Below are 10236 nucleotides of genomic sequence, written 5' to 3'. Positions count from 1 at the left end.
TTTCTCTAACCTGGAAAAACGCATGGAGAAAATTTACAACGTTATCTATCGCATAGATAACTTTGGCCAACCACTTACGTACTCAGCTATGCGACGACTCCTTAAATTGTACGTTATTATGAAATAGGTAAGTTCTTTCCCCCTAGTCTTGTATAATAATGAGCAATGCTAGAACTGCATCTTCATCATCTTGAACCGTATATAAAGAATAAAAGTTGCTCACGAGCAATTGCACCGTTATGTCAGCCACTATAGAATCGTCAAATACTACAACAAGTCGAACGCATAGTTATACGCAGAAGACAAACTGCAGTGTGGCAGATCTGTTTTGTGGCAGTATGATCGCGTGTTATGATTTTGATTTTAGTCATATTGTCGTATGAGTAAATGGTGGGCGTAACAACGGTTCAAGAAGATCAAGTTACAGGAGCCGATGTCTATCTCTACGATTGTATTGAAAAATAACCTTTGCAGGATGTCTACTTTTCTTTTCTTTACTCCATATTTTTCATTTACTCTTTAACGCATACTAACCGCTAACGGTCGCTAGTATGTTAGCTCAAGTGAGAGGAACAACTGTCAGTTTTTCAATTCGCATCTTTTTCTTTTTTCCTTTTTTTTTTTTTTTTTCTTTCTCTCGTCGGGATCATGGTGCACGCTCCGCAAACTTATAAAAACGAGCGATTGGCCAATTTCTAACGAATTCAAAACCCGCCGCAAATGATTCCTTTCTCCTTTTACATTTGCTTTACATTCTTCGATTTTTTCCTGTCAAACTACTATGCTACAATATATACAATTCATAAAGCAATGTATCTGATTGTTCTTGTAAATGTTTCCCTCACGCGTGCTCCTATTACCTCGCTTTATATTAAAAATAGATGTAGAAACGTTAATTGAATTTTATGCATCGAAGGTAATCATGGACGGTACATTTTGAATATAGAATTTGAATTAAACAAAAAGGAGAACGTTCGTGTTTTCCGGTATATGAAACGAAACAAATCGATGAATCGGTCTTTTACTTTAAATACAAATGGCAAAGCAAATTCATTGTCCAGCAATGAATTTATATTCACTATTGTTTGCAAACTGCTTCTCTTCGTAAGACTCGCAGTTTCTTGATCGAATGAAATAAAATTTACATTTGCAAGAACAGTCGCACATCGTACACCAATTAATATATACTTATTACATAAACATATGTAACGAATGGCAGTGCATGTGACTTGCATCAATTTGTCACTAATCATCTCTTTTACGCGTCGAGATTTGAAACTGATCGAGCAACAACGTAACATCGCTGTTGCTCGATTCGTTAACGGAAATTTTATACGATTGCAATGCATTTATAATCATAAAGAAATGATTTATTGTTAAGTATTAAGTCCCTCCCACTCGATTAGGTATTGAGTCTGACCGTTCGGTCCTATCCTCTTTGCTCTGATGACAAACTTTTCACCAGCAGCGATTCTATTAGCTGCTCCAAAATATATGTTCACCGATGATTTTAAATCATCCAGAGATATGTCGGGCGCACTTTGTTTAACAGGCGAACACTTTGGGGATGAAGGTACGCTACCTTTCTTTTGCGGTTGTGGATCTGGAGGCGGTAATTTGTCATTGTTTTGACGTTGTCTTAGTCTCCTCCCGTTTAAGGCATAATCGACACAATTTCCAATTTGACTACTAGCACTGCTCGAGGCACCGTTAAACGAACTTCTTAAATTCCTTGCAAATTCACTTTTAATTTCGTTATTACGTGCCGGTAAGATGGTTGCCGTTTTACTGGCAGTATGCTGATACTGCTGTTGTATCTGCTGTTGCGATGGACGTCCTCTCCGATGTTGACGTCTACGTTTAACTTGCCCGTTTCTGTCTATAATAATGTCTTTTTCCGATAATTGTCTTTTGGCTGGCCGCACTACCGGCGGTTGAGATATAACAGGAGTAAGCGGTAGAGGTAATGTAATTGGACATTGATTGTACGGTGACGGGGTACTTGAATTTGTTTGAGTGAGATGATTGCCAGGTGTACCCAATAAATCACTGAGATTTCTAAAAGGATTATTCTTGCCTTCAAAGTCTTTGGGTGGTGGAATGAAGGAGTCCAAGGTTCCTCTTGAACTGGTTTCATCCCCACTTGTATCCGCAGGCGTAGATGGTGGTAAAGGATGCATCAATTCCACAGAACTAGGCACAGATAGTTCAGATATACCCGAAGTTGTGGCTGGCGGCGTAGGTGGACCAGAAACTGAAGTTGGAGGTGTCGGTGGTAGATCAGATGTTTCCGAGTTACGGGATTTACTCTGCAATATATAACGAGCAATTGGATCGAATCCCGATTGTACGGAGCCCCGTAGTAATTACACCTGATGTTGCTGTTCTTTTTTTTTCTTTTTTCTTTTTTTTTTTTTTTGTTATCTATTACCTTAGCTATAGCATTCTTCAATAATTTCCTCGCTTTCCTATATCTAGCTTCTCGAACGCCCTGAGCTTTGCTCAAAGCACCGTCGCTCTTTTCTCTTTTCTTGTGTTTACGCAACATTCTTTCGCGAGAACTTCCTAATGCCATTAAACGTCTCCTTCTTTGCAAACTAAGTTTGGGAAACGGGAATGATTTCTTTACAAAGCCACCTCCAATATACCTATAACAAATAAACAGATAACAACGATCAAAAGTGTTTTAGGAAACACGTTGTTACGTTTCGTCGATACAGTGAACCAGAGCCCTACCTTTCCCTCAGGGACTGCGTCGATTGACTCGGTGGGCTTGGACTCGGACACGAACTTTGTTCTGCTTCCGAGTTCTGATAAATTGTTCCACGCATTACCACGTCCGATGGATTTACTGGAATTTCCAAGTTTTCTGCTGTACTTTGTTTCAACGCAGTTAATTGTTTTGTACTTTCCGGTAATGATATCGGTCTGCAACAAAACGATATATCTTTCAAGGTCGTTAAAAAGGGGGAAAGAAGGAAAGAAGAAGGAAGAAAACAATAACAATTAAAGTACGTATTTTAAACAACAATATCGCGGTAACTAACCCTGTAGGCGGAGGAAGATATTGCAGTCTTTTATTAGCACCCCAGCATCTACGTAACACAGAATCATCTATTACACCAGTTGCTGGAAGATTAACAATTGGACACGGTGGTGGTAACCTAACTCTAAGACCCCATATCGTAGTACGTTTCTTTATTTCTCTGCCACATTTGAATCTGTTCCTATTATTTGTCAATATTGCTAGTATAGATTCTCTGCGTATTTGAGCACTGACATCCCTGATCTAACAATAACAAATACATACGCATATTTTTTTAGGTGTCTAATTTGTGCACATTTTTAACCAAGTAAAAACATCTTGAACTTAACGTTCGGAAAAATTCTATGAAACATCTCACCCGTGGAGGAAGCTGCAAAGTGTTCCAGTTATCATTGGCATAAGGTACAATAACAGTGTCCAAATCATAATACTTTTTAGCATTGTAAACAGTTAAATTGTACAACATCAGGTGCACCAGATCTACCCATTTCAATTCCAGTCGCCGTACGAATTCTTTGCCATAATTGCACATTGAACACACAAATACATAAAACCTATAAATAACATCGATTATTAAAGCCACCATAGGAATAAGGAAAGAGACCCTTTTACCAAGATTTCATCATTTTCACCTACCTATCTCCACTGTATAAAGGATAAGTTAAGCAACTGACACATTTTTCATGAAACCATTGCTTGCAACGAGCACATTGCAACATTTGCGTATACCATTCGCCATTGAGTCCGCAATAACAATAAATTTGTTCCGCATTTACTCTATGATGCGCATCCCAATTCAACATATTGGGCTGTAACAAAAATTAACTATTGATTCTATCAGTATTCCAATGTATTTTTCAACAAAATAATATATTTAAAAATACAAGTAAAGGACTGATATTGTTCAGTTATTGTTGTTATTATTGTTATTATTATTATTATTATCGATTTGCTATTCAAATTAAGATTACAAAAGATTGTCTTGGATACTTACATCGTACGGCAACTTTGTCATATCATCTGGTGGCGGCTGAGGTTGGTCCCTACCACTGCAAACTTTTCTGATACTTGCCTTTACCATAGAAGTTTTCGGTTCTACAACTTCACGCGTACGCGGTTGACTATCTATACATCTTTTACACATCCAATGCGCCTCGGCTGCAGTTTCTTCTTTTAATATTTGAGGCTGCAAGTACATAAGCTTTGAAAGTCTATCTCATAACGTGTTGACACAATTACAGACAAACTGTCCATCTCCCTTTCAAATCTTTTTTGCCCTATTACCTGATGACAAAGTTGGTGATAACCACGACCACATTTGTCGCAAACGATAATGTCGTTATCAGTCTTGGGCTGGGATTTTTTACAAAGAACGCACATAACATCAGAATCTGGCATTGATAGCTTTGTCAACTCCTTAACAGAGGACCATGCGGAGGTGTTGTCCATAAATTTGACAAGGCATTTCTCCCTTGCCAAATCCACCTGTATAGACAGTGTTCAATAGAGTTTCCTCCAACTATGTTAAATACCTGTAGTCTAGCTATCTAGTTATTTTGAAATTCTCACTATGTTAAATCCGATAGCAAAACACAATGTAATTATGTTTTATTGGAAAAATGTAGAAAATCAGCTACATTTGAGAAATATTATACAAATGTACCTCAACAACCGTTCCAAGATAATATTTCCCATCTTTGTGCTGAAGAAGAACGTCGTCCCCATGAGAGAAACCCAATTTTTGTTCCCTCGTAGTGCTATCCGGCGCTGCCAGATTTTCTTCTGGCTCTGACATTTTCTACCCTGTGTCTACGGTCACATGGAACAAGAACGATATAACTTAACACACATAAAATTAACGATTGAATCATATCTAAGTAATGTAATGAAATAGCTGTTATTTAACTTTAGATTCAAATGTTACAAAGGGAATTTCATTAAAGACACTTTAATGGCATTGTTTTAAATCTAACATTGTTTAATTTCTGAAAGAAAAGCTGACATTAATGTTTAACTGTATAAGATGTACAGATCATAAAAAATGATTAGATGCTATAGAAGAAACATGTTATGATTTGATAGTAAATAATAACATCAACATGATAAGGCTTCTATATTATTAGTTACTCCAATACTACACCGCATATCTATTTACATTATAAATTGCTGTTCAATGTTATTAAACAATTATAAAACAGACTCGATATATGTGGAAATTAGCCTTTTATGAAATAAATAGCATCCTATAGAAGTAAAATTGAACATGTTTCGAGGTAAAATTACGATAATTACGTTAGGAAAGTGGTTAACATTTCGAATGAAAGGCCATGTTAATATACAATCTTCTTGTAAAATGTTTGTTGAAATCCGAAAGGAATGCAAATCTTACATGCACGTACACATAATGCTTGGTCCACGCAAATGTGCAAAATAGATGGTCGTCCGCCAAATCATTCATTTATGTACGTGTCCATTACAAGCGGCGATAAGTACGTTACAAGAATGAAAAAAGTATCGCGTATACCTGCGAAAGAAATAACGACCATATGATCGGCATCTCATTAAAAACCAGTCCGCGCGCTCTCGCTCTCGTTAACGAACGAGAGCACCTACAAATGCTGTTCTAAACAAGACGAAACGTCGCGCACGAGCGGCTACACTTTCGAGAACATTTTTATCGTTGATGACAAGTATGTCGAATGAAATCAGATTCTCTACCGATTAAGGGAACAGAAGAGACCATAAAACCGATTAATTGACAAAGACACTGGCGATACGATAGACAGGAACAACCCCCGGGAACATCTCCTAACACCGGGCGGTGCTTGGACCGGTGGTGGTGTTTATAGGACAGAAGACCGTGCGAATATCGTTCGATCTCCAAACACCTTTTCTATGTCGTACCTCAGCGTCTTGGCCGTCGAATCACGCGCGACGTTCGGCCCTCATTTTCCGATTCCCGTCAGCCATTTACAAGCATGGGGGCCCCGCCACGGTCGGTCGCTCTCAGACACAGAATCGCGGCGCGGCAAAACCCTATCCCGTGAAGTCAGGATGGCGACACGCCGGCACGCATGCAACCGTTACGATCACGGCGGCGCCCGGGTATCTACGTCGGCCACCCTCAGGATCACCACACGCCCTTAGACACGGACATCACCGCCGCGAACTCGGTGCACTTTCATTGTGTCCCTTGAAAATTCGAATAACCACCGTCCGCCATATTCGGGGAAACACTTGCTAGAGACTACGCTGCTCAACTAACCTACCGTGGTGCCAGTGCTCCCCGTAGGGATGTCTAACGAAACAGCGGTGCCCATTTCTCTTCGCTTTACACTTGCATTTACACTTTTGCCTAGGAGGTATAACACCGCTATCTCGGAACTCGTCAAATAGAATCAGAGACAGTTGGTCAATGTTCCGAGTCTGTTTTTTATAATTGTATTTCATGAATACTATAGCCTTAAATTATAACCTTGCACGTTTGTTTCATCGACAAATGTTGTTATGGAACAATCTCACCAACCCTACTTTGTCACCAAGCACAAGAAAATAACTGAACGAGCTATTAACAAAAGTTCTAAATACATACATCGTATATCATGTTTTGGTATACGTGTAAAAATTCGTGAACAGCATGGCGCAGGGCATACAAATCTTGATGTACGGCCATGGTCGTTAGTTGGACGTTCTATTGTGGTACAGGTATAATATAAACAATTGATGACAGCGTAGCTAAATACTCTGTTATATTATGATAATTACAAGGGATTATCATAATTATTTAAAATGTAGAAGATTTCGGGATTGGAACGATATATAGAATATAGAAATCTTGCAATCTTTCAACAATTAGAGTGGTACATCTTTCATACACAACATTCTCGTCATCTATACTCCAAACCTGTATAAATTTTGTTACACTTTAAATAATCCAAAGCAGACCTTAAAGCACTATTAAATAAAATACTATAGTTAATAAATGCAATGATTTGTTTAAGAAAAAAAAGCATCTTCATGCGTCGCATCTAATTTTATCAAGTTTTGAAAAATAATAATTTCGATAGCTTCTTGTAATTAACTTGTATGCAAAATATGAATTTGTAAATCAATTTTATATTACGTTTATGTACAAACAACGATTTTGCCACTCTAATATTAAGCAGTTGTACTAAGCACAAGCGCCGCAATAGCTAGATAACATTTTGGCTATTGGTTATTCACATATTAGCTGATCATTGGATATTGAATGCGCTCTAAAATTAGCTGTAATTGTCCAATCGGCAGAAGACTGGAATACGAATCTCTTATGCCTAACGAAGTAATACTTAAGCTACTCACGTATTCGCAAGTGAAGGGTTGCTAACTTGGAAGTTGAAGCATGTAAGTAACTTTTTTTCTGCCCGTAACTCACCTGCCGATTTTTTTTATTTAATTTCAGCAACTCTTCCTGTTCAGAAAGCAAAGACCAGACACGCCATTTTGGGATGCAGAACATCATTTGTTTTTCACTCGCAATAGTAAAATAATTTTTGTCTGCATATTTATACTTGTAAATACTATAATTATACGCGACAAGAAATTGATTAGGAAACGTAATAAAAGTTACAAGTTCAAAATAAAAGCACAATTTATTTTTACGAAACTTAATTTATGAAACAATTAGATTACACAATATTATCATGCAATATCATACACGCAATAATAAAGTTTTGTGTACATTTACATATTACAACTGGTTATAATAATTTCGGAAATGTTTGCTTCAAACATATTTTTGATTGTATCTATAAAATTTAGTTTGCAGCGTATAGAAATATGTATAGATATGTCAAAATGGGGAACATTTTGGGATTAAAATTGATGTTTTTGCTTATTTGAAACATGAAAGAAAAAAAAATGCAAAAATTTTTCGCAAAATATATTATTATTATTATTATTATTATTATTATTATTGTATGTTCTACTAACGTTCCATAAATTATGCGTATATATGATCATTTCTGTCAGAATTATACCGTAACACGAAATGTATATCGTTTAGACATCGTTTTATAATCCATGTAATACAACCTGAAATCCTGAATGTTATACCAAATATAACAAATGTTTATATCGTATGTACATTATTTGTATATATATATATATATATATATATATATATATATATATATATATATATATCTGCTTTTTTAAGTATAAAAATGCTTTTCCGTAAAAGCATTCATCAATTTATTAAAAACGTTTTTATCTCACGAATAATTTAAGAATTTTATTTTTATGATTACTCTATCGCAGATATCGAGTATAATACAATAGCACGAACACGATGCGGCTTGTTTTCAACGTCATAACATAATTATGTAATTATTATTATTATAGTCTATAACAAATTTCTTAATGAATATTCCATAGAATAACTCTCAAAACAGTTTCTTTTTTACCGCAGTATACCTTTCCATATAGTTATCATAACCATCGAGATTAGCAAATTGTTTCATTTCGAATAAATTTCCTTCGACAGAAAGAACGGAAATCTTGGAGTCTTTCAAAATTTTGGTAGGTATCGCGCTCAATTGTAGACAATTTTCTTCGAGTCTTAAAGTTTTTAGGCGCGAACATTCCGCCAATTTGTCAGATACAGTCGATATTTGATTTTGATTGAGGTTAAGTTCAACCACATGTAACGCCGCAGCCGCGTCGGGAATTACGGCAATTCGATTCTTCGATAAATCCAATACGTCCAGAAATTTTAACTCGCAAAACATGGGAGGAAATTCGGTTATACGATTGTCAGATAAGTTGACCTGTTTCAAACGCATTAGTTTAGATAAAGACCAAGGGATACTTTTTATTTGGTTCGAACTTGCGTTTAAGCATTCTAACTTGGTCAATGTTCCAAGTGCTTCGGGCAAAGTGGTCAATTTGTTATGATTAAGATTCAACTGCTTTAATAATGTGAAATTCCCAATTTCATCGGGAATATGACCAAATTTGTTCTCCGATAGATCCAATGTTCGTAACAGTGGCGACAAAGCTAGTAGATTTTGTGGAAATTCGTCGAGTTTCCTCTCTGACAATTTTAACGTTCCGGTTTTCTTTGCAGTTTCGTAATGCTGCTTCAAGCCAGAGTTGCCCATTTTACTTTAACATCGGTAAAAATAAACCCGTATATTTGTTCTCAATTTGTTGATATCAGAGGGTCTTTACACGGGTTTATGTTTGATAATAACTTTCTACCAATCTTCGAGAGGCATAAACAGGAAAAATTGGTTTTCGCCTAATTCACTTTATTTTCTTAACAAATGATTGTTCAACTTATAAGAAATTCACGCAATGTCTCGTTATACATTCTCGTTGGTTGCTCGGTACTCACTCCTCATCACGGTTAAACCGTGAAATATATTTTGCTACAGACTGTATTCGATCACATCGGTGCGGTGGACGATGATTTTTGCGAACCACTGTACCAACGTAGCAGAGTCAGTCGTTGCGCCGCCACTCCTCCGATTAATTTTCACACGGCGATACTTATGAAGCGGATCGTCGCAGCAGATTAACCAGTGTCGCGGTTTCTATTCTCGCGCGAGTGCAATCGCAGAACATGCTGCGCTTGTAAAAATCAGTCGTTCGAAAACATCCTTCCGAGATCGAAAATAGAGTGAAATGTCACCCGAATGACAGTCGGCCGGCCATATTGCTCTGGATGGTGGTTGTGTTCGAATCGTGACCGCACGATGGCGGTTCGCGCGCTCGCACCCCGAAACATGGCTGACAAACGAAGATGTAGCGGTGCACGTTGGGTTTACATTAGACTGAAAACGCCGCGGCAGTTACTGGTGTGTAGTTTACGATGCGATCATTCGTAGAAATGGTGAGATAGTGTCGTGGCTCGAGAGGACATACTATCGGCTAGCGATGGCCTCCACGCCGAAGTCGGAGAAGCATGCAGGTGAGTGATATACCGTGTAAGTACTATGACCTACGATCAAAGAGAACGTACGTAAGTATGTAAGTATAGGATGTTCCGCAACAACGACGGAACCCGGCCGTCCTCGCCGTTCTTCTTTTTCTCCCTTGTCAGTCAAATTCTTACTCGTTTACGCGCGTATCACAAGAATTTCTCACAGCTTAACATCCTCGAACGCCGCTATAGTCACTGCCGCGTTAATCTAAATATTAGCAGTGCA

General features: G+C 37.5%; 2 protein-coding genes across 4 annotated transcripts; both read right to left on the bottom strand.

Moving 5' to 3' along the window:
- On the bottom strand, positions 1–6488 carry LOC132905210 (polycomb protein Pcl). 3 transcript variants are annotated; one of them, XM_060956282.1, is made up of 11 exons: positions 5951–6488; positions 5436–5570; positions 4710–4855; positions 4331–4531; positions 4041–4232; positions 3683–3855; positions 3405–3600; positions 3048–3289; positions 2737–2928; positions 2432–2648; positions 1–2309 (listed from the first exon to the last, which is right to left on the bottom strand). In XM_060956282.1, the coding sequence occupies exons 3-11, from the start codon at positions 4839–4841 to the stop codon at positions 1377–1379; spliced, it is 2478 nt and encodes an 825-aa protein (XP_060812265.1). In that variant the 5' UTR covers positions 4842–4855; positions 5436–5570; positions 5951–6488; the 3' UTR covers positions 1–1376. The 3 variants fall into 3 exon arrangements, with proteins under 3 accessions (XP_060812265.1, XP_060812264.1, XP_060812263.1); XM_060956281.1 differs by having other exon boundaries at positions 5446–5570; XM_060956280.1 differs by lacking the exon at positions 5436–5570.
- Positions 6489–6913: 425 nt separating this feature from the next.
- Positions 6914–10016, bottom strand: LOC132905223 (leucine-rich repeat-containing protein 57). Its single transcript, XM_060956305.1, has one exon. The coding sequence runs from the start codon at positions 9184–9186 to the stop codon at positions 8470–8472; it is 717 nt and encodes a 238-aa protein (XP_060812288.1). The 5' UTR covers positions 9187–10016; the 3' UTR covers positions 6914–8469.
- Positions 10017–10236: the final 220 nt, after the last annotated feature.

The sequence above is a fragment of the Bombus pascuorum genome, chromosome 3 (genome assembly GCF_905332965.1).
Source record: "Bombus pascuorum chromosome 3, iyBomPasc1.1, whole genome shotgun sequence".
Classification (NCBI taxonomy): domain Eukaryota; kingdom Metazoa; phylum Arthropoda; class Insecta; order Hymenoptera; family Apidae; genus Bombus; species Bombus pascuorum.
This window is presented reverse-complemented; position numbering and strand designations above follow the sequence as displayed.